Source organism: Delphinus delphis, chromosome 9, assembly GCF_949987515.2.
Source record: "Delphinus delphis chromosome 9, mDelDel1.2, whole genome shotgun sequence".
NCBI classification, from domain to species: Eukaryota; Metazoa; Chordata; class Mammalia; order Artiodactyla; family Delphinidae; genus Delphinus; species Delphinus delphis.
Window position 1 is genome coordinate 61095941 of NC_082691.1, and position 25383 is coordinate 61121323.

The following is a 25383-nucleotide window of genomic DNA, read 5'->3' on the forward strand; positions in this document are numbered from 1 at the left end:
CACAGTTCACACCTCCTCCCCAGGCCCAGTGCTAGGCAGAGAGGGTCAGAGCCGGGGGATCCCCTGCTCTTGGCCTTGGAGGCGGGGTGGGTGCGGGCTTAGCCATGGCGAGCCAGGGAAACTGCAGTGTCCAGCAGAGCTGCTGAGCCCGGGCTGCTGAGGAGGTTCCTTGGGACAGGGGTTCTCCCGTATTACACCGGCCCCAGGCCACAGATGATGTTCACTCGCATGATGCTACCCCAAACAACCCCCCGCACTGCACCTCTCTTCTCTACCCTTCAAAAGGCCATGTGGGAGTGGTGTTTTCATTGGGAAATCTGTCACTCAGTTTCTGGAACCTCGGTGCTTTTCTTACCATGCAGCTCAGGACCATCCCGACACCGGCCCTGTGAGGGAGAAGGATGGCGCCGGTCTTGTTGAGCGACCATCCAGGTCTGCCTGCCTCATACAGTGGGGCAGGGAACTGGGCTGGGACTCAGAATGGGGGTGTGTGTCCCCTTGTCACCTTTGACTAACTATGGGGCCCATCGTTTTCCCTCTCTGCCTCTCACTGGACTGAAACGATCTCTACGGTCCCTTTCAACTTTTAAAGCTATTGTGTTATTGTCTTTCTATGTCATGTGGCCTGTGAACTTGTGTCTTCAAGAAGTTCATGCTAAGAACAATCATGGTCTTCTGCACCCAATATACAGGATAATAGCAGAGTAAAAGTCAGAACCCTCTATGTGATGGAACTTCAAACCAGTCCACACTCATTTTAACATCAGTGAGAGTGTCTGGTAGCATTTCTAAGACAGGAGGGACCATATGTTTAACCCTCCCATCTATCCATTTTAACTTTAAAAATAAATAAGTAAGTAATATGACGAGGTTCCCATAATATTCTAAGGCAGCCAAACCTCTCCAAGTGTTTTTTTCCAAAGTCTATAAGGAAGTCAGCACCCTCAGCTGCTAAAAACATGAACCATAGATGTGTCTGGTGGTTAAAGGTTTTTTTGAGATTGAATAAATAAAATTACTGCCAATAAGAAATTGCAATACTACTAATATACCAGGGTGTGGGAATTATCTATAACTCAGTCCTGATCATTTCTGTCTACATATCCAGAAAAGGGCATCGTGGATAACTCAGCAGTTTCCAAATGTTCTTATTTCCTGCCAATCCTTACAGAAAATCTCATTAAAAGTCCAAATAGGTGAGAAGATACTCGGACATCTTCCCACACTGAACCTCAGAAGGTAGCTTCTTAAATGCCACTTGAGTAGATGTATGCTAAGTAATGGCCCAGAAAGAGGAAACGACTTGCCAAGGCCGCACGCCCAGCCAGCGGCAAAGCTGAACTGCCCTCTGGGTCGCGACCACCCCTCCAGGCCCACCCAGCCAGGGCGGTGCCCACTTCATCAGCCATGTGGAGAACCCCCAGAGGAGCCCGTGGGTGGCTCGGATGCAGGCGGGACACAGCTGAGGGAGCTCTGGAAGCTGATTCTGCCCCACCCTCAGAGCTGCCTCACAGACCGACCTTCAGAAAAGCTCCCTAACCCAGAGCTCGCCCTGGTCACCCAGCCCCTCCACGGTGTGGTGTGACACAAATACAGGATGATAGGCCCAAAGGGGGAAGTGCTTCCACCAGCAAAGGTCGGCCCAGTAGCTGGTCAATGAGGAAGTTTAAAGGTGGCTGAGCTACGCTAAGGGGACCCTCGAGCAGGACAATTAAACAAAGAAAGCCATGAGCAACATGAAAGGGAACCCCACCACTGAACCCCTCAGCTCTCACTGAGACAAAGCGAGGGCCCACGGCACGCAGTCCGACGGCACGAAGCCAGCACGGGCTTGCAAGGCCTGCCTCAGAGTCTGCAGGAGTTTAGTCCTGGGTGACACTCTGAGCCACAACTAAGAAAGGCACTTGACTGGAGGCATCCTTGCCGTCTCCGTCCCTCGTTTCTTTCTAAAACCTTGAGACGGATGCACCAAGCCAGTGTAAAAAATCTGTTTTCCTCTCATTTGTCTCTCCCTTTGGAAGGAAGACAAAATCATCACGAAAGTCTCTAACATTTTACCATATATCATAATTTTCAAAGTGCTTTCATTCAATTCTCATGGAATTTCATTCATTCATTCATTCAATATGTGTGTAATGCTGAGATCCAGATACTATTCTAAGTACTAGGGATACAGTAGGGCAGTGGTCCCCAACCTTTTTGGCACCAGGGACTGGCTTCGTGGAAGACAATTTTTCCACGGACGGCGGGGGTGTGGGGTGATGGCTCAGGCAGTAATGTGAGGGCTGGGGAGCGGCTGTAAATACAGATGAAGCTTCGCTCGCTCGCCTGCCGCTCACCTCCTGCTGTGCAGCCCGGTTCCTAACAGGCTGCAGACCAGGGGTTGGTTGGGGACCCCTGCAGCAGTGAACAAGGCAGGGCAAAAACTTCTGTACCATTTCACAGATGAGATGACTGAGGCTCACAGAAGCTAAGTGCTCTGTCCACAGGTACATTCCTAATACGTGCCAGATGGAGAAGTAAATTCAGATCTTCTGAATCTAAAGTCATTTTCCCCCATTACCACTCACCCTTATATATCGCTTCTGCGGGTTTCTAAAATATATATATATATATATATATACCCATTATGTTACTGCAGAAAAGCAAAATATTTTTGTGCTTTGGAATTTAAGTATCAGTGGCCAGCTCACATTTCTGACTTCAAACATGGCTCTGTTCACACCGAAGATGCAGAAACTCCCTGAGCGATGAAGCTGGGCTTATCCTGTGCCCTGGAGTCCCCGGCAGATCCGCTGGCGCAGAAAATAGCAGCACAAAGGCTCCTGCTTGGATGAATTTGCTAAACTTTGAACCAATCTGAAAAGGGCCTGGAAGAACCAGTTTCTCTCAGCTGCAGGTGTCCCTCTGAATGGTTCATCCAGGGATCATCCCAGCTTGACTGTGAGTCACTTTAATCATATAGTCAAAGCCACATCTGGTGGAGAGCAGAACTTACCCATGAAGGGTGTTTTCATTTAGAGGGAAAGAGAACTAGTACTTTTGGAGCATGGGACACCCTGAGGGCTGGATCCAGATACTCTGGGCGGTTTTGGAAAGTCAAAACCGTGGGGTCGGAGAGAGGAAAAAGACAGTGTTGGGAGAATTGGGAATGAAATCAGAGGCAGTGCTATTTTATGCAAGGCCCTCGGCTCTGTGTCTGTCTGTGCAGGCTGTGCCCCACACTGTATTTACATAGTAAACTACGGTGTCTACAGCCCATGACATCATCTCCAATATGAAAAGGTTCCACTTGTCACTAACATTTGAATGAACCAGACAAGACAGTCTCAGCTGATGCAATGTAGCCTCTCGAGCCTAGTACCTGGGAGAAGACGAAGAAAACACACACACACACACACACACATACCATGTCTCTTGCGTGTCCCCATTCCCTGCCACTAAAGTGGGTCAAACACCCCCTTTTTCCTAGAACTTCCTCCCTATTTTCTGTTTACCAGGCTAAAGTACATGGCCTAATACAATTAAAGAAATGGGTGGGGAAATAGCCTTCTAATATTTAAAATGGAAAATTTTTAATACTCTCCCCGTCTTGGTTTATCCGTCCTGTATCTTGAGTGTTTGTGTGTTTTCTCAGATGCGGGGGCCTCTCGGTGGTGAAAATAACAAGCCCTAATTCATGATGTCTGCCGATTTCCAAGGTGTAAACACGCCCACTGGGGCCCATTTCAAGCTACCGATGTGATGTCACTGAACACAGGGTTGGGAAGAGATGACATCATCAGCTTCCATAGGCTCCGGCACACCACGAGACTCGGAATCTCCAAATGCGAAGCTACCCCTCTGCTCTTTCCCTCTCCAATTCTTCGTATCGATGAGCTTTAACAAGTACTGCTTCCACGTAGGAAATGGCCTCCAAAGGTCAGAACCGGTGCACTAAAGCCAATGAGTGTAACTATATGGATGACCAAGGCACCAGCTGACTCCACAGAATATTAATATGATGGAATTTGCCTGCTCAATACAATTAATTAAAGGTCTTTTGCATCTCCCACCCACTCTCAAACTGACTTCTGCATCTGCTTCCAACTCTCAAACTTACATAGTACCTGGTACATATTAGGAGGAAGGGAGGAGAGGGGAGGGAAGGAGGAAGAAAAAAAGGGAATGTGAGAACAAGCTATATCAAGAAAAGGATCTATAATTGATGCAATGAGCAAAGAGTCAAGAAGTTCTGAAGCAGGCAGACCAATAGTAAGATGATGTCCTTTGGTTTCTAAAATTAATTAGAAAAATAAATAATATAGTCTTCTTTGATCATAATCTTTTGCAAGTCCACTGCTCTGAAACTATTTCTTGCAAACATCTCTCTAATGTTTTTAGCATTAGCAGAAGCCGGTTAAAATTTCCCTAATTTTATTACCTAAAAACCCAAGAGTAGGTAATTACGCTTCCTGATGACAAAATACAAAATGTTGGGAATGCCCAATTACAGAGAAACATTGAAATGCTGAATAGGAGGAAAAAAATCTATGACAGTTCTATAGTCACAGTAGGAAATGTAGCTCATTTAACCAGAGAAGATAAAAATGAATGTCTTCCGGGAAGCCCTTAATAGGTCTTTTCAATTAACTTAACCATGAATAACTTTCTTTTAAAATTACTTGAAATTTTCCATTTTAGATATTAGAAAGCTATTTTCCAGCTCATTTTTAGAATTATATTAGGCCGTGTACTTTACCCTAGGAAACAGAATTGCTTTATCTTCACATCCCGGCAATCACAAGCCCTGTCTTCTAAGCACAGTTAGAGCAGCTGTCTGAGACATCAGGAACCAACGGGGTTGCTGTGGTCATTCTTCAGTTCAACCTGCTCCTTCAAAGGCTCCTGTTCCCTGAAGAACAATGTCTAAATACCTCAGCAGAGTGTTCCAGACAGACTCTAAATGCCTACATGTACCCCGGCGGGCCAGCACAAAGTGCTCACAAAAGCCACCAGCAAGCGAGGTCAGTCCACAAGGGGAAGTCAGACACCAAGGAGAGGAAAGACAAGCCCCAGATCTCATGGATCAAAAAGGGGGTGGGAGTGGGGCCATGGAACCAAGCGTTCAGGACTGGAAGATAAAATCAAGAGAAAGCAGCTGGAGTCAAACAGAGGCGTGTCCTGAGAGGTTGCCTGGAATACTGCCCAGCGGGCAAGGCTCGCTGTCAGAGGCCAGCAGAGGTCCCATGTTGGGCTTGTGTACTGGTGCGGGGCGGGAGGGAGCGGGTGGAGGAGGGATGGAAACATAAACTACAAGAGGATGCACAGCTGCAATGTGTGCCATTCTGTCTCATGCCTCTCTGCCTTTGCATATGCTGTTCCCTCTACCCAGAATGTCATTCCTGCTTTTAGCACCTAACACACCTCTCTTCCTACAACCCCCAGTGCTCAAGAGTTCTTTCTCTGTGGTTTCCCCCTTCATTGTCTCCTTCGTGCCACCTCTTATCTTGCGCACACTTTGTCTCTAGTACCCAACAAGCATAAGATTTGGTACACAGCAGGTGCCTAATAAGTGCTTGTTGAATGAAGAATGAATGAATGAAAAACTAAGGATAGCTTATGCCGAATTAAATAGGTCTTGCTAGAAAGATCTATTGATGTTGGCAGTAGTGAGGTCAAAGGGTCAGGAAAGGTACTTGGCTTCTCCCCTGAGTCATCGAACAGTCCCTAGCTGGACACTGCCATTGTCTTGTATTCCTGAAACAATACGGGGAGAGTAAATAACTTTCAGCTGGAAAGGGAATGAAATCAAACAGCTACAGATTCCCTGGTAGCAGAGTCAAAGGTTTGATACCCGACACTCAAATGATGATGGTTTTCAGCCAATGGAGCACACGAAAAATACCAAAGAACCTACTGAAATGGGCAGTCTTCTAGACCTCTCCAGGCTGAGGATCAGACTCACCAGATAGATTCCTAAGCCCACCTTAAAGATTCCGATACAATAGGTTTGGGTCAAGGCATCTGTATTTTTCAAAAACTCCGCTAAGTGATTCTGATAATTTAGAAATCACTGGATGGTTGTGTCTAAGCCACTGATGACATGATTTGTGGTGTGCACGACTGAAAGTTACCAAGGAGAAGGGCTGCTGTCTACCTGGTAGATCAGAGATAGTCTTAATAAATAATACTTAAAATCGTGTCCATGGTACAGGACAGACACAAGCTTGGAGAGGTTAAGAGACTTACCAGTTACTAAGTGACAGAGGTGGAATTCAATTCTAGATGCCGTGTTCTTAAACACTGTGCAGTGCAAGCCCTTTGCTGAAGTGTGTGGGCAGAAAGCAATACCCTAAAACACAATGTCTTAGAGAAGAGGCCAGTGCACTTGAAGTGGCTTCAATGTGCATTGCCTCTGGACCATTCTGTCCCCTAACTCATAGGAACTGGTGGTTTTGATCAATCTTGGGCATTCCTGTATCTTTCTGTCTCACTGGGTCTTATTTATCTTTGCATCCCTCAAATACAGCACAATGCCTGGCCCATAATATATATTAATAAATGTTTGTTGAATTTAAAACAATTTGCTCCCATGATGGTGATGAACGGTATGTGACAAAAGCCAAGAACTTCCCTTCATCACAGCTCTTTGTGCTGCACTGGCCATGGTGAGATGACTAAAAAACGTGACTCAGCTATACAGCAGGAGGTGCAGGAACTCAGTGTGTGATTACTGGGTGAGCTCTCAAGGGAAGCACACGCTTGCCACCTGTGTGACTGTGTCTCAGACAAACCTGGAAGGATCTGGGGTCCCAGTGAAGTAGTGAATGCATGGCGAGCTTCTGTTCTGAGGCAGGACAGACACTACACTGGCTGTGGTAAGGAAAGACTCGGAGTCTATACAGACTCCACTGGCTTTGTCCCGTAAGATGTCAATCATAGTCTGCACAGTGATGCTTTCTGTAAAGAAAAGAGACAGAGAGGAGGCAAGCTGTAACCAAAATCCATCAGTCCTCTCCCTTTTTAGTAACAGAACCCCTGAAATTACAGCTGGGAACAGAACTGCCCAAGTAGGGACTATAGTTCCCAGCTCCCCTTGTGGCTAGATGTGGTCACGTGGTAGATCCTGACCAACGGGAGGTGAGCAGAAATTATGCGTGCAACTTCCCCGTTACATCCACAAAAAGGAGTGTTTGCCCTTCACTTTTTTCCCTCCCTTCCTGCTGGCTGGGAGATGCCAGTGAGTGGACCACAAAAGGAAGTCACGTGTTGAGGCAGAATAACCCACCCGCCCTGGACTGTCCATATACGTCTGAACTGTAACATGGGAGAGAAATAAATTTCCATTTTCTTTAAGCCACATTACTCTGGGGTCTCTGTGTGACAGCACTTGGCGATTCCTCAACTAGTACAGTATGCAACAGAATGATATTCATAAGAAAGTATGCAATCTATGCAGTGCACCAAGCCAGCTCTCTGGTACAATCTTGCTGGTTAGAGTCAATACTATATTTGGAGAATGACCTCCCTGCAGTGGGAAATATACACAGAGAGGTATTTAGAATATTCAGAGCCATGAGGACTATTGGCTCTGACTTCAGATAAACAGACTAACAAATCTTTTACTACACAGGATCCTGGTTCTACCTTTTCTCCCTCTGTTTATAATTCATTGAAACACTATTTTTTCAGTGTGTTCACAAAGATCAAATCAGAGCATCACATAGAGAAAAGGTGCCTTAAACTTCACTACCACGACTCACATCCTCTTTGTAAATCTCTATGCATAACACATCACACCTAAAAGTATTAACAGTAAGTCCTTCTGTTCTTCAACTATCCAGGGTTCAAACTTCCTCACTGTTTCATAAATGAGTTTACTGATTTAAACCAGGATCCAACAGGTTGATAATGTCTCTTAAGACTCTCTTCGTCACTGCGTCTCATTTTTCCCCCTTGCATTTTATTTGTTGGGCCATTTCTCCTGAGTTTCTCACACTCTGGACTTTGCAAGACGGACTTTGCAGATGGTGTTCTGAATATTTTCCTCCATCCTCTGTATTTCTGGTAAACTAGTAGCTAGATCCAGAAGCTTCATCAGATTTACGTTTGATATTTTGGCAGGACTACCTTACAACTGGTATTATATACTTTTACCAAGCGAGGTTTTTGAAGTGAAAAACTTTTAGGGTTTTTTATAAAGTTCCCATTTGTAAATGGATACTTTCTTACCTTCCTACCCAGAATTTATTAATTAAGTTCTATAGCAGAAGTCCTAAAGCGTTCTTCTAGATTGAGTCAGCCAACTTTTTCTTAAAGAACCAGATAGGAAATATGTTAAGCTTATGGGCCCTATAATCTCTGCCATAACTTACCTGTCGCAACTGCTCAACTCTGCCACGTAACATGGAAGTAGCCATAAGCAATAGGTAAATAAATGGGCGTGGCTGTGTTCTAATGAAATTGTATTTACAAAACAGGGAACAGCCAACAAGTTATAGTTTGCCAACTCCTGTTCTAAATGACCAATGGCAAATATAAAATGTGGCCACTGTGTTTATGTGGAAGGGTTTTCCACTCACGCATGCAAGTAACAAGCTATCCAGTCACCCACATTTACCTAAACATGGATTCTGACTAAGTCAATAGTGGGTGGAAGATACAGGGTTCAGGAAAGGAATTCAGTTCAACAACTTGACTCAGCAAATGTTCATGGAACAAAGGACTATAACAAGCCTCACAAGGGGATCCTAAGATGAGTAAAAGACAACACCCCTGATGTCAAGACTCAGCAGGCTAACGGGAGAGGAAAATATATGAAGGAGATAAGTCAAATATACAAATGCTGAGGTATAAGCAAGGCTGGAATAAGTATCAAACAAGACAAGCATAAGGACATCAGCATTTAAAGGAGAAATAGGAAAAGGAAACATCCATGATGAGAAAGCATCATGTAAAAATAAATGCAAGTTGTCATCTTGCCTGCACAGCAAGGACTTTAGCACAAGTCGGTCTCTATATACAAGGTCTATTCTCTACTCTTCCTCTCTGCTCATTCGCCTAAGTTCAAACAAGGTCTCTGAAATAGCTGCAAGACAAAGGGTATGAGAGGGAGAATTGTAAGGGATACACTAACTCACCTTCTTGCTTTTCTAAGCTGTCTTTGCCTGCACAGCAGGCTAGATGGTCATCAGCTGGAGAAAAAACTTCAGAAAAATTGAACTCGTCCTCTCCCGTCCACCAGCCTTGACTCTGAGCATAACTCCTGAGTTCAGGATGCTCTGCGTCAATCTTAGTCGTGAGCGAAAGCTGATTGCAAATGCACTTGACTCCCTCTGTAGAGAGTGCAAAACCCAGTTATTTAGAAATAGACTTACAAAGACTTAATCAAGAAATGGAAATTTACAGGGCGTCTCTCCCCTGCAACTTGACTCTTAAGTATAGGGAGGAATGGATTCTGTTTCTGAAGAGAGAAACAGATGATCCTTGGTTCTCTTTTAAGATTTCCCAGGAGGTGTGACCACTCCTGACACATTTTATCACATTTTCAATGAGCAACAGTCACTTGATCTGGCGAACTAAACCCCAAGCATTTACTACTCACAAGAAAAGTGAAAGGTTCTTTGAAAGAGGCGCTGTGCTACTAACAAGACTCATGAACGTCGCAGCTCCAGAGATTCCTCCTCCCAAATTTAGTCTCACTCCACCTGAAGGAACAGTTTATACTACTGCCCTCTGCTCAAATATACATATAGTTTTTTATTTTTTATTTATTTTTTTGCGGTACGCGGGCCTCTCATTGTTGTGGCCCCTCCCGTTGCGGAGCACAGGCTCTGGACATGCAGGCTCAGCGGCCAAGGCTCACGGGCCCAGCCGCTCCGCGGCATGCGGGATCCTCCCACACCGGGGCACGAACCCGCATCCCCTGCATCGGCAGGCAGACCCCCAACCACTGCGCCACCAGGGAAGCCCTATATATAAAATATACTTCTTCATTCAAATTTTTTTCAGGTCCCAACATTTAGAAAAACACAGTAGCCCTGATAATTAATTGTTTTATTTATTTATTAATTTAGGCCACACTGCACGGCTTATGGGATCTTAGTTCCCCGACCAGGGATTGAACCCAGGCCCCTGGCAGTGAGAGCACAGAGTCCTAACCGCTGGACTACCAGGGAATTCCCGATAATGAATTGTTTTAAATTAATGGAACATGTGTGCAAATATACATGTGTCTGGGTGCATGTGTGTGCACACGGATGTGCATGAGGTTGAGAAAAATCTCTGGGACTTTGTTTCTGTAACTAAGAATTGGGACTTGCCCCCAGGCAAACAGTCAATATGAAATGTCAGGTGTGTGCTTCCCAAGCATTGACAGCCTTCACTCCAGGGTCAGGGAAACCCCCGTTCCTCTCTAGAAGCAGAAGCCCAGAAATGGGAGGCACTCCAGAGCCTACACATGAAGCACAGAGGGTCTGCAACAGCAGCATGACTTCTCTAAGTCCAGGCACCATGGCCTCAGCTTTTCCTGTCCTCGAAACTCTCCACCGGCCACCCCACTCACCTGTGATTCTCTCCGCAGCCCAGTACTTCCCCACGGTCTCCAGCACCCAGGCTTCCTCACTGTCCACGATCAAATATGCACTTTGGAAGCTGTGGTAGGAGTTTGCATCTTCATAATAATTCCCGCCTTGTCCATGTTCTTCCAACAAGGCGACGATGACATCTAAGGCTTCTTTAGCTGTTGCCCCTCTCTCTAAACCAAGCCTGAAGTAAGAAAACCAGAAGCATACCTCTGTCATTCCTCACCACCTCATTATCAGCATAGGAACCAAAGGCTGGGATGGGGCTGAGCTATGAAGAATGCCAATGTGTGTAACTATGTTAAACACTCAAGCCAATACGCAAACAGATAAACAGCACTTGAACTCAGATACACAACTGTCACACATTCGGTTCAAAATCACGGGGGCGTTTTCTGTCTTTGGACACCCCCCTTGCATATCAGGAGCCCAGTGGCTTCTCCCTCTTGAAAGGAAGCTCGGCCACCTCTCTTTCTCTTTTCTAATTCTGACTCCCCTAGAGCTGGTCAGCTCAGTTGCAGCCCTTAGCAAGACCCCCTCTCTGTGGCTTGTTCTCCCTCCTGCCTCTGGGCAAAATGAAACCTCTGCCCAGTCCAGCCTTGACCTCTATTATTCTACACCAGATGTTTTGTTTTTTGTTTTGTTGTTGTTTTTAATTAATTTATTTTATTTATTTTTGCTGTGTTGGGTCTTCGTTTCTGTGCGAGGGCTTTCTCTAGTTGTGACAAGTGGGGGCCACTCTTCATCGCGGTGCGCGGGCCTCTCTTGTTGTGGAGCACAGGCTCCAGATGCGCAGGGTCAGTAGTTGTGGCTCATGGGCCTAGCTGCTCCGCGGCATGTGGGATCCTCCCAGACCAGGGCTCGAACCCGTGTCCCCTGCATTAGCGGGCAGATTCTCAACCACTGCGCCACCAGGGAAGCCCCACCAGATGTTTTGATTAGTAATAAAAGTGCTCCACAGCCAGCCATTGTCCTCTGTGCATATAATTCACTCACGATCTCCTTAGCGATGGGCGGCTGGTTCGTCCATGATCAGTCCTTTTTCTACATATTCTCCTCCTACCTATCAGCGCACCTCTACTGATGTGGCTTACAGCTTCAGTCGTCCAAAAGGACATATTTCTTTCAAAGTGAAACAGCAGTCCCCTCCCAATTAATAGACCCCTTAAAGCAGACTGCCCTCTGTGTGACCCTGAGCAAGTTCCATAATATACTTGACCTTCAGTTTTACGTCACCTGTAAAATAAATACCTACATCATTGAGTACTATGAGGATGGGTTTTATGAGACAATGAACATGAAAATACATGGCTCTAGGGCCCAGCACCAAGTACGTGATCAGTAAGTTTCCAGACATAGCACACTGTGGCAGAAAAACAAACGACGCGGAGATAAAGGGACCTCAGTTCTAATTCTGGTTCTGCTATCCACCAGGGATAAACTTTCCGAACCTTGATTTTCTCATCTGTAAAGTGAAAACAGTACTACTTCCCTCTCAGGCTGATTTGAAAGAAGATGGCATGTAATGGGTGCCCGGTAAATGTCTACTTATTCATCTCTTCATTCAACTTGTACTTCTGGGGGCAGAAGCACAGAGCAGAGCAATGAGCCTGCTAAGATGATAGCAGAGGCCAGTCCTGGGTGAGTTTTCGACCTGAGATGTAATCGTTATTAAAATTCACCCAGCTTGATTCTTCCTGAATGGACATTTCACTATGCTGCCGGATAATGCAACTCTGTGCTCTGGTCTTATCTTTGCAAGAGGCTTATTTTCGTAGGTAATTGTATATCAATTCATTTGGCATTTCTCAATTTAAGCTTATTTAGGGAGACTGGTGACAAGGCAATGCTTTGAGACGCTGAAGCCTGAGACTTCATGGGAGTGATAAAAGAATAAACTCGTTAGAAGGTGGAATTAGTGGACTCTTCGTTGGTCAGTGCCATCTTCTCCAAAACGGCGTAGAGGAAATAAGTGCTCACCTTACCTTGAGGATCCAGAGCAAACAAGTGTGCTGTGAGTACCTCTCACAGCGCAGAGCTGGGCACACAGGAGGGGCCCTGCTTTCCACAGGTCCCTGGTGGCCCCTGGTTACACCGTCTTATGTACGTATTCCAGGGAGAACCCTGTGCCCAGGGCCTTGCAGGGCCCCAACTTACCCATGCAAATGTGTGCTAGGAGCCTGTGAATACCCAGCCGGGGCAATAGTGCCACGTCTGGAAGCTGTGACTTCTCTTGTGCAGTTTCTAACTTACTCTCCTGCTGTTCTGCCTGTTTGGGTCCCACGCTGAGATTCCAACACACGTGCCCTCCCAGACTGACTTTGATGCCCTCTGCATGGCATCTGCAGGGGCGCCTCAGCGCTCATCCACAGACACGATTCTGATTATACCCCTCATGCCAGGACCATGGGGAGAAGATACGCCTTTGTCCCACCTGACCATTCCCTTGCGGTCTCTCTGCCATGGGCTGAGAACAGGACAACTGCCAGAGCTGTGAATGACAGCGGGTTACACCCTCTCCGCCTGAGACTCAGAGCTACAAATGCACCAGGCTATGGTGATCCAGGCCACGAGTCTCCCAACACTGAGGCCTGTTCTAAGCTTTTCATGACAGTTTCCCCTCCTAGATGAGGCAGATTCATCTGACGCAAAATGAGAACACATTTTGCGTCAGGCTGGTCCCCATGCCTACTTTCACTTCGGGTGCTACACCTCATTATGGGCTTGACTGGAGCAGGAAAAGGAATGAAATTAACGGAGCCAATGTGAGAGTCTCGCTCTGACATCAACCTTCAGTGAAATTCAAATCCTTCCGAGGGTGTGCTTGGTCCGGGTTTCTCTGGATCTTGGAGTTAGATGCTCCCAAATCCAGATCCTTATTTTTTATGGGAAATCCCGGAGAAAATCCCTCTTTGGGGCCCATGACCTTTTCACTGGTATGTCAAGCTCACTCTGCCCACTCCTGAAAGGTTAACACAGCTCACTAAGGAAGATGAGCACCGTGTGCACTCCCCTCATGCAAGCCCTCGTGTTTAGAAACTCAGCTTGCTTGTCTTTTTGACACCTATGTCTCCAACCATTAGGGAGACCCCTGTGCCTTTGAATCCCAATTAGGTAAAACTAAGTTATAACTAGATTTACCGTGGATATATAATCACTGCCCTGGGGAAAGTCATAAAAGTAGTCAACTCCCCTCCCCTTTTAGGGATGAGCTTGGTGTTCCTATAGGGATGTAGATGCAAACAATCTTCCTTCTCCCCCGCAGATCCAGGGGTCTGCAAAGCCCCTCTTGGTTCATGATGTTTTGGACATCGAACGATGCCCAGCCCCTAGCCAGAGGGATAGAAGCAGGAGGGGGGAAAAGTAGATGCTAAGGGCTGTACTGATTTGGAAGAAAGACGTGGGGAACCTTTTGACTAACCTCTGTCTCTTGGTATCCAGAGCTTCCTGGCTCCTGGAAAGGAGAAGTAACCTGCGATCTAGTACAGACAGGGGTCGCCTCCCTGCGGGGAGCGGGCCCCGGTACACCAGGCTCTGTCGACGCCTCAGGCAAGTCCCTTAACCTCAATTTCCTGTCTACCAAACGGAAGTAATCAGACCCACTTCACTAGATTGCTGTCAAAGTTAAATGAAATATTCTATGCAAAACGCATCATACAACAGTGTTCGCGAAATAGTAACTCTAATCCACAGGTTCTTTCCTCCTACAGATACTGGCTGGGCCCCCTTTCAGGTCACCTGTGGGTCCTCACACTCCCCACAACCTAAAGACAACCCTTGGCCCTTTCCAGTGATTACACTGGCCTCTTTTTAAGGACTTTTTTTTGTGTCTTTTTAGACGCTGAGGGTCTGATGGAAAGTGTCCAGAATTATCAGATGCTCTAAAATATTGGGATGGACTGGGTTTTAGTGACAAAGTTAAACCCAAACGGAGCAGCAAAAGTCAGTCTACGGAAAAAGAAGAGAACAGAGCAGTCATGCACAGGGAAGAAGAGGCGTGAAACACTGAATGAAGGCAGTGACGCACTGGGGCCAGCTGCGCCAGCTCAGAGCAGACTGCTCTACACCAAGAATTTCGATCTAGTGGTTAAACCACTGGTAGCCTGAAATCAATCATCGTGGGAGTGTTTACACCATGGAAACTGGAAAAGGCTACAGATCAGAGCTGCCCCCCACCATCCCGCCCCAGGCTGGTTATTAAACATTTACCAGAATGCCACTGATGGATGAGTTCTAAGAGCTTTCTAGTTCTCATCCAAGAGGCCAAGGCGCATTATTACGAGAGACAGACCTTGGATGGTAAGAGAGCCCTGACCTCCAGAAAATCAATTCCCATTTTTCTAGGCTAGCTCCATTCATCTTCTTTTACTTGGTACCAACCTCCTGAAACATGCAAAAATGGAGTATATGTGTTTATGTGCCTTTTCCCTGGAGAAAGGGATTCGTTGACAGATTCTCACAGAGATCAGTGGATCGTAAGTAGCAGATGTTACTTAACATCATAAACATAAAGTGAAAATGAAATATAAAAACAGTATTGCCTAATGCTTGAATTCACAGCAAACCTCCAGGAAACACATACAAATTATACTTTTATCTTAAACTCAGTGCCCAATAAAGTGCTACCAACGTTCACTTAACATCCCTTTGGACTGAGGCTGGATTTGACGTGCTGTTGGAAAGCACAAAAGATCAGAATCCAGAGGGGCAGCCTGCCCTATATAATCTTTGAATAATCAACCCCAGGTCTAGCTAGCACTAGAAATAGAGTGTAAAGTGCAAAGAGCTTGCTCTCCCAGGAGCTGTCCAGGAAAGAACTGGCATCCAAGCCCAGGAGACAAGCACAGACAGAGGAAGGAGTGATCCCTCCGACAGCAATACCTTGGAGATACTGAGCCCAAATTGAAAGAACACAGCTCACGGACTGAGATTTTCCTCTAGTGCCCTGGTTCTCAACGCTTCGTGTGTATGGGAAGCACCTGGAGGGCACGTTCAAGCACGGATTGCTGGTCCCACCCCCCAGAGTTGCTGATTCAGGAGGTCTGTAGTGGGGACCCAGAATCTACATTTCAAACAACTTTCCAGGTGATGCCAGGGTCACCAGCCACACTTTGAGACCCACTGCTCTGGAACCTTGCTACTCAAACAGTGCTCTGTGTGCTTCAGCACCCATCACCTGGGAGCCTCTGAGACACGGACCTAGGAGGCCTTCTGGCTCAGGGGTCATGTTTAGCATTTGGTTAGTATGAACCGGCCCCTCACTACCTGACTGGGCTCAGCTGAACTGATCATAGCTCATATAAAGCTGAGACCCTGAGCTCACAAAGAGCCGCTCGAGGTGCACACACCTGCGGCAGGGTCCTCTTCACATACCTGGACATGGGTGGCCAGGGAAGGAGTTAAAGTTAAATGACTGTGGTTAAATTCACCCTATAATCTACTCCTGACACTTGTTAGTGTCCAGACCTTGGTAACTATCACAACCCCAATTATGTGCCGAGTATATCTTCTCGGTCTACAGCCCCGCAGCGCTGTACACCCAGGTCACAGGCATCTTCTTCTCGAAGCATTCCTAAACAGACTCGGTCCATTATCATCTCTGAACATCCAGGGGTGTTTGCTGAGGGCCTGGGATTCTGTGCCATTCATGTGGCTACAAATCTCAGATTGCCTTGAGACACGCCTCTCCTTCTGTCATCTTAAATTGGTCTTAAAATCTTGCATTGCTCAATTTTCTGTCTTCTCCCTGCAACCAGACTAAAATCTCTTTGCAGTTTCTGAGCTTCTTCATGTGCCCACAGAGTCTAGCACAAAGCAGATATTCAGTAACTCTCGTTGCCTTATAGGTTGATGAACTTGAGAAGATACATCAGAGGCTTTGAAGAAATTAAAAAGAAAAATTCTTTTCTGTCGTCCCTTAGAAATCAACTGTTTAAATGGTGGTATTTGCCAGTTCTATAAATCCCCTGCCATAAAGTCAATGATAACTCAAAATGCAAGGCTATGAATGAGGCATAAAAGGGACATTATTTTTCATTGTTAACTCTTCACTTTTAGGATTTCTATTAAGCACGGAGGTAAAAATACTGGGACAACTGTCAAAACGTAAGCTCAAAACTTGTTGTTATTCTATCCATTTCATTCTGTTGATCAAGAGAAAACTGATTATAAATATAAGGCTTTTCCCTCCTTTTCTCCAGCTCAGGGAACCTGCACCTTCTGAGTTTATAATAACCAGGAAGCGTAAGGAAGGGTGAGGAAGGTATAAAGGCGATATGGCATCAAAGGGGTGTCACAAACAGACCTGCCCATCAGCTGGAAGAAGCTATGGGCCACGGAGGTCTCTATGTGCAATTTCTCCCTACAAAACCTACAAAATGTAAAAACCTCGATTCCTTTTTATAGGATGTTACATGTGGGAAGCTCTCTGGAGGTCACCCAGTCTAGGACTCACATCGGACAAGTGACAAGTATCCACACTGAAGACCAAGACCTCCAGCTCCCAGCCCAATCGTCTTTCAATCAAGCCATGACTCTATTGCATTTCAGTATTTCAGAAAAAAGGAAGCCATTTCAGAACGTTGTTTCATTCCCACCCACCGTCTACTTTAGTCATTCTTTCCAAACTCAGTCGTTGATCAGCCACTACGTGCCAGGCACACAGCCCCTGGTGCTTGTGACGCAGTGGCGAACAAGCCGACAGAGACCCCCATCCTGCCGAGCTTACACGTCCGCTTCCCTCTGTTACACTGTGGCTGGAAGGGGAGGGAGAGGAAGAAAAGATGACCAAGACTTAGAGGGGAAAGGAGGGAAGTGATTTCTGTTCTTTTTTCCTTTATCTTTTATGTATTTTTAATATATTCTTTTTATTTTTATATATTATTAGATAGATACATTTCAAAGACCATAAACTTCATCCATTTAAAAGTGTAGTTCAGGGGTCTTTAGTATATTCATAAAGTTGTGCAACTATCACCATAACCTAAATTTAGAACATTCCAACACCCCAAGAAGAAGCACCATATCCATTAGGAATCACTCCCCATCCTCCACTCCAACTCCAGGCAACCACTAATCTACTTTCTGCTTCTATGAATTGGCATATTCAGGATATTTCATGTAAATGGAATCACACAATAATGACCTTTTGTGTCTGACTTCTTTCACTTAGTATAACGTTTTCAAGCTTCATCATGTTATAGCAGGGATCAGTACTGAATTTTTTTTATTGCTGAATAATACTCCATTGTAATCTATTCTTTTTTCCATCACCTCCAAGTTTATATCAAAAGGCACAAGTCTTCTTTGGAAGGACTGTGTTAGGAAGTATGAGGTTTGGAGGGAGATAAATCCCATCCCCACACCCCACCTGTTCTGGGCAGTTGTTTCAAAGAATCACCAGGCAGTACCTGACCAGATCCATCCCCAGTAAGGCTTCCGTTTCAGCGGCTGGCTCTCTGGCATTGATGGCTTCATTGGCTATGCACACTCCATGTTCATTGGCTCCCATTTCTGCCCCCCAAAGCCAGGCAGGTCTGCTTATCACGATGGCATGGGTCCTGGGAACTTGGTCGATTGAAATGTAAGTGCACTAAAAAATGAAGACAGGAAAGAAAGGGTCATCACCTGTCAGGTACCACTTAGTTTTCACCTTGGTACTTACATTAAACCACCACATCGGTTACAAACAGAGCCGAGAAATAAAAGGCCTTGGGAACACCCAGACTTAAAAAACACCACACGTCTCAAAGCAGCTCAAAGGTTTCCCCAGTGAGTTTCAGTCTTGTCACTCACTCAGTTTTCTGTCTCTTTGGTTCAGGCCAATCTGTGCATAATGTTTACATCTACAGCAGTCCACCTTCTCGAACCAGGTATTCAAGCAATCTCTGCCCTGAATATTCTGTATCTAGCCTTTTCAATGGGCACAGATGGCCACCAGCATTTTAAACAAGCATAGCTATTCATTTGCAAAATTCCTTCTAGATCAATGGTTTTCAAACTTTTTAAAAGTTATAGAGTCCTATCTATAAAAGAAACTTTACCTAGATGCCTAACATAGAAAGCAGATAAAAGGAAAGTTGCTTTGTCTGGAGAAAAGAGGTCCCCGAAGCTTCCTGCAATGATCCCTAGGGCTCCCTGGAACACAGTTTGACAACCCACATGATTGCTCTAGTGGTAGAAAAGAGAAAATGATAGTGATACTTTACATTTAACTAACGCATTAAATGTACACTCTCTTATCCATTGTGCTTCCTGGTCTGTCCCATTTGATTCCCACACTAAGCCCATGAGGTGGACATATAAGGAAACAGTCCCAGAGAGGCATATTCCTAACTGCTGTCACAACTGCAGTACATAACCACTTAGAGCTATGTCTTACTTCTCCAGGCTGCTGTGTCTTTACCTGGAAAATGAATGAGCTAATCTAGATCAAGCTACTTCTTTCCAAGTATTGATATTTTTAGCCTCAGAACACTTCCTCCATACAAACTCTTACATAAAAGCATAAAGACAATAAAACTGGTCAGAGTGTATTGAGGTGAATGGAAGAACAGGCATGGGACTGGGGATAGATAACTCAGAGCCTTTCCCCTCCCCATACCGGGCCCCTGGGAGGACTCGGCTAGAGCAGTTGGAAAAGCACTAAACTAGGCTGTCCACAGGAGCCTCCTGACGCTGATATGCTAGCAGTCTATGACACACATACTCTTCCCGCGGAAGCTGCAGTATGGAACTCAGGGCTCTAAATTACACAGAGCTTTTCAGCTCTCAGGGGAGAAATTTATCAGCCACAGCAGCCATTTGCATTTTAAATTGGGCACCTGAAAGCACTGGATCAACTGCAGCCTTAGATCATGTTTTTGATTCAAGACCCACTTATATGGACTGAATGCAGCCCAGAAAGCTACTCTGCATTGATTTTCCATAATCTCTAAACCTCAGGTTAGAGCTGAAATGCACACTCACTGGTCACGTGACATCCGTATCTTCATGATCCACGTTAGGTATTGCTCTGCACTGGGATAATGTTATTTCACTTGATAAGTATTTGTAAACTGAAAGCTAATTAAACCCGGAGGTTGTCAAGAGACCTTTGAGTTTTTCACGGCAAATTGATAGTAAAATATACTCTTGAAATGTTTTCCCCTATTCAGTTCCCGTAAGTTATTTATTGTTTTTAAAAAATGATTCTTTTACAGCAAAAAAGCTGGCCAAGGCGGTAAACAAGCTACAGTCCTCTGTGCTCTTCAAAATGGAATTGACGTTTATATGTTAGAATTGTGCTATTTCATGCCAAAAGCAGCACTGATCAATACTCTCCAAAACCCCTGTATCCACTGAGGTCCAGTGACAAACTCTATCTTGAAAAGACTAAGTAAATAGGCAAGGAATCTCAGGTTCTTAAGCACAGATTTATCATAAAGTATTTTTTGTAAGGACAGGAAAAAAGCAAAATAGGAAATGAGCTTTTTATTTGCCCTCAAATTCATTTTGACACATTTGTTCCCATTTCACCAAGTATCTACGGAGCACCGACCACACACAAGGCATTTCATGCTAAGTGCTGCTGGCAGGTAAATCAGTGAGGAGACCCAGTCTCTGTCTCTGTTGGGAAAGAAGGAGAAGGCACATACGCAGACTACGACCACAGGCCAACTTCAGTAAGTGTCACTGAGGCCTGTATGCACTGCATCTCGTCCCCTCCTCCCACCTCGTACTCCGATCGACACGATCCTGCCCTTCCTTTTCCCTTCCCCGTTCCATGCCATTTTGACCCTTCCAAAATACTACATAACTGACTGACGTATCGTACGTGCTGTTTATGTATGCTATCTCCACCAGCTAGAATGTAAGCGCTATTGAGAGACTACAGAAGGGAAGGAGGGAGAGATCTTTGCTGTTTAGTTCATGACATATCCCAAATCTGGTATATAGTAGGCATCAATAAACCTTTTTTTGAATGAATGAATGGATAAATGAATGAACGAATGAATAACACAGGTCGGAGGGAGCATAATAGAGGTTCAAAGGAAAGGGAACGCAACCAAGTGGGCAGAGGTTTTATCAAGTGAGTGACATTTAGTTGATCTTGAAAAGTAGGCCAGACATCGAGGTATTCCAGACAGAGGTAAGAGCCTGAGAAGAGACAGGTGGGGATGTCAAAAATGTGTTCACGGTTCAGGGAGGTCCTCCACCCTGCCACTTAGGGGAGCTACGATGGCACTGAGTCACAGGACTGCAAAAGCTCAGTAAGTACTGACAGATAAAAATGTTGAACACTGAATGCAAAAGACCATATGGTCTCTGTGGGAGTCCAAAATACATGCAGCCAACCTGACACTTTTCAGGCCAAACTTAGAATCATGAGGAAGGAAGGAGATCCCCAACTAGCCAGATGGGCTAAATCAGCACCTCCCAAGCACCAGGCTGCAAGCTGATGCCCCAGATCTCCTCACAGGCCACAGGGTCGGGGAACGGGAGGTGGGTGGGTGTGCACCCCAGCCTTAGTGAGCCTAGAACACATGCCCCTCGGGGCATCTTTGTCAGGGACCACAGAAGTCTGGGCCTCACAAGGGCCCTTCTGTAGCTGCAATTCACACATGGTCCACTGGGTTTGAAATCTGTCTAATGACACCCAGGTGTAGCAGGGAGTAGGGAGGATGGACACACTTGTCTCATAGAGATCGGTTATTTAAAATCCCAGTTTGGGAGCAAACCTCACAAATAAGGAACATTTACACAAGATGTAATGAGTTAAACGTTGTAAAGTCAGCCATCTAGAACATGAACTCCGCAGGCAGTCATTTTCTTAAGTAAAATTCACTGACACTCACAATTGCCACATTATTAACAAGGCAGAGAAAAAGTGGGATTGGAGGTAGCAGGAAAGGTGTCTCTGGGGAAAAAAAATCCAAAAGTACCCGAAATTTTCTTTCAGCCTGGAAAAACAATTTAGTTCTAAAGTCAAAAGTCCTAGCCAAGTTTCTATGAGAAAAAAAGCAAAGAGAAAACGTTCACCCCTCAGAAGATCAGTCTTTACAGGGACAGTTCGGGCCTCACTTGGGTGATTAAGCTGTTCAAGGGGGCTTCAAAAAAAGAGGAGCAGTTCGTCTTGCTGCCCCATGGCCACACCCACCCAGCCTTTAATAAAACAAATCTGTCAGCTAGTGTGACTTCTGGGGGCCAAGGCCACACAGCAACATAAGAATGCCCAGGGCAGGGGGCGTGGTGAGGCACACTTGTAAATGTCAGCCCTGCCTAATGCTAATCACTGAGCTTTTAAAAGTATTACCCTGCACTGAGCTTGTCGCTCTCAGGTGGCTCCTGGGGACATATGCCAGGTTGGAGGATGGAAAGATAAACCTTGACAAGGCCTCGGAGGCAAAAACAAATGACAATTCTTGTTCAGGGCAAACCCTTTATTGTTTTGTGTGATGGTGTCCAAAATGAAAAGCAAAATCAGCGTCATGCTGTCGCCTACCCCTTGCACATTCCTGCACACACTATTTCTGGATATCACCCAGTGAAAGTGGAATAGAGACACTCACACAATAGACGTTTCAATTAATGAAACGCAATCATTGTGCCTTTCCTACTGTACTCAGATGGTGAACACAACCCTGGCACCACCAGCGAAAACCACTGTGAAATGAGTTGATGAGTCAGCCAGACTTCTTAGGGTGGGAAACAAAGGCAGGGAAAACGGGATGCTTCAGGGAAATAGTTTTAGTTTTAGAAAATTTGTGACTCTAAAGCAGCATTGCTAATTATCACTGAGGTTGCTCGTTTTTTAACTGTTTTATTCCAGTGTCCTGCCTGCTACTTGACTGGTTTTTGAAAATGTGCCCTTAAGGCTCATATGAGTCTAAACAAAGACAAAAGAAGATGCTGACCACACTTTAGAAGAGCTGCTTTTTATTCCCCTGAAGCTGTAAGATCTTTGAGGATGGACAATGCAAAGGCCTGGCGTCAGAAACAGGATTGGGAAAGGGGACGTGATGGAAGGAAGCCCCCTGCCGAGCCACTCTCCCACGGAGCAAGGGAGACGCTCTGACCGCATAGAAGGCTGGGGACTCCTGCTCCTGGGGCTGAAGAGAAGAAAACAGGAAAACAGGAAAAAAGACACACAATCTACTTAGTGGCCATGGAGCTCTGGTCAGATTTCTTTGATTCCAGAATGACTTGTGCTCTCCTGCTGTAGGGGATAATCTTCAGAATTAACATTCAGGACCCAGTCCCTGCCCCACCATGTACACACATACTCCACACACCACAAATACAGCCACCACCTAAACAATGCTACTAACACCACCACCAGCTATCATTAATTGGTAATTTTCTATTCTTCTTGCAAATATTTTCATTGGGGAAGAAAAGGGAAATGATCTACTAAAAACCCACCCCAATTGTGAAAGTTGTATAACCTTGCTGAGGATACTAATCCCACACTGAACTTCATACAGTAGAAAATAAAAATAAATTCAAACTAACTTTCAAAGAAAAGGAAACAATGAATTCTAAAGGAGAGAAAAATGGAGGTGAGGTTTAATATATAATAATAAGAGAATCTTTCAAAAAACATTATGTATCAAACCTGACTTGGCTATCAAGAATTCTGTCTCGAGCTTCCCTGGTGGCACAGTGGTTGGGAGTCCGCCTGCCAATGCAGGGGACGCCGGTTCGTGCCCCGGTCCGGGAGGATCCCACATACCGCGGAGCGGCTGGGCCCGTGGGCTGTGGCCGCTGGGCCTGAGCATCCGGAGCCTGTGCTCCGCAACGGGAGAGGCCGCAATGGTGAGAGGCCCGCGTACCACAAAAAAAAAAAAAAAAAAAAAAAAGAATTCTGTCTCCATAAATTGTGGTATAATTACTCTCTTGGGTACCAAGTATGACTCATGTAAACTGTAGTTGAAATCCGTTGTTCTTCCAGGAAAATATTCTAATGTTGGATCCATTTTTTTCTTAAATAGGTTTAACCATTTAAGAATAGACCTATACCCATCCATGAGCACAGATGCACATCCACACACACACAAATGCACCCATGCACACACAGAACATCATAATCCAGGAAATTATGCATCTGATTCTTCAACGCCCCTACCCACAGGGAGAAGCAGGGCCTGAGGTAAAGGGAGATGAGTTCTGTGATGCACAGTGTACAGCATCCTCAGAAAGGACACAGGGGATTTCACAATTGGATACATACTTATCCATCGTATTCTGCAACCAGATGAGGAGTTGTTAAAAACCCAGAATCCACAGAAGAAAGACTAAAGAACAGAAAATAAAATGTTCCAATCTGCCAGCTGTGCATCTGAACAAAAATGTGCAGCGTAATTTTAGAAACTGAGGAACTCTGTGCTGGAGGACCCCATTTCTTATTCCTCCATCTCAAACAAAGCGAACTGGACATAGAGTAGATGATAGATGGACAAGCAGACCGATGGACAGACTGAGTGAAAGATGAAGGGTAAGAAAGGGAACGAACTGGAAGAGAAGACCGCCTGGTAGGATGGACCAGTTGGAAGGGTGGGTAGGTGGGCAGATGAGCAATCACAGTGACTCTTTTTTTAAATGAAACCTCCATTAAAAAAAAAAAACCCACAATTTCATTTATTTTTTTTTCTTTTGGCCACGCCGGATGGCATGCAGGATCTTAGTTCCCCAACCAGGGATTGAACCCGTGTCCCCTGCAGTGGACACGGGTTTGAGCCCTGGTCCGGGAAGATCTCACATGCCACGGAGCAACAAAGCCTGTGTGCCACAACTACTGAGCCTGCATTCTAGAGCCTGCGAGCCACAACTACTGAGCCCACATGCCACAACTACTGAAGCCCACACACCTAGGGCCCGTGCTCCGCAACAAGAGAAGCCACCACAGTGAGAAGCCCTGCGCACGGCAACCACAAGTAGCCCCCCGCTCACCGCAACTAGAGAAAGCCTGCGCGCAGCAACAAAGACCCAACGCAGCCAAAAACAAACAAATAAACAAATAAATAAAAGGTGGGAATCAGTAGACAGGAATAAGGGGAGATTAAGACTGCTTACTGTAAACCTTTTAATGTTATTAAATCTTTGAACCACACCAATATATCACCTATTCAAAACGTAAAATTACATTAAAAAGTATCTTTACCCAAATGAGTTGAAAATTTATGTCCATACAAAAACCTACGCACAAATTTTACAGCAACTTTGTTCAAAATTGCCAAAACTTGGATGCCACCAAGATGTTCTTCAATAGGTGAATGGAAGAATAAATTATGGTACATCCAGACACTGGAATATTATTCAGAGCTGAAAAGAAACATTCTATCAAGCCTGGAAGAGACATGAATGAATCTTAAATGTATATTAGTAAGTGAAAGAAGCCAATCTGAAAAGGCTACATATTATATGATTCCAACTAAATAACCTTCTAGAAAAGGGAAAACTATGGAGACAGTGAAAAGATCAGCGGTTGCCAGGGGTTAGGGGAAGGGAGAGATGACCAGGCAGAACACGGAGGATGTTTAGGGCAGTGGAACTACTCTGTATGACAGATACATGATATTAGAAACTGTCAAAACCCATAGAATATATTACACAAAGAGTGAACTTTAATGTAAACTACTGCCTTTGTTAATAATAATGTATCAGTACAGCCTCATCAATTGTAACAAATGCACCATATTAAGGCAAAATGTTAATAACAGGGGAAACTGGGAGGCAGGGGGTTGGGGGGAGTTGAGGGGTTATATGAGAACTCTCTGTACTTATACTCATTTTTCTGGAAACTTAAATCTGCTCTGAAACTGTCTATTAATTGAAAAGA

The 25383-nt window shown here is 45.2% G+C and overlaps 1 protein-coding gene across 2 annotated transcripts in view; it reads right to left on the minus strand.

Moving 5' to 3' along the window:
- Positions 1-25383, minus strand: part of SCRN1 (secernin 1) — a 61720-nt gene that overhangs the window by 13139 nt on the left and 23198 nt on the right. For both annotated transcript variants that reach the window (XM_060020662.1, XM_060020661.1), the window contains exons 3-6: positions 17975-18156; positions 10547-10749; positions 9123-9317; positions 6777-6942 (exon numbers count right to left, since the gene is read on the minus strand). In XM_060020662.1, the coding sequence (XP_059876645.1) occupies positions 6777-6942; positions 9123-9317; positions 10547-10749; positions 17975-18156 (746 nt within the window). The remainder of the gene's footprint in view (positions 1-6776; positions 6943-9122; positions 9318-10546; positions 10750-17974; positions 18157-25383) is intronic.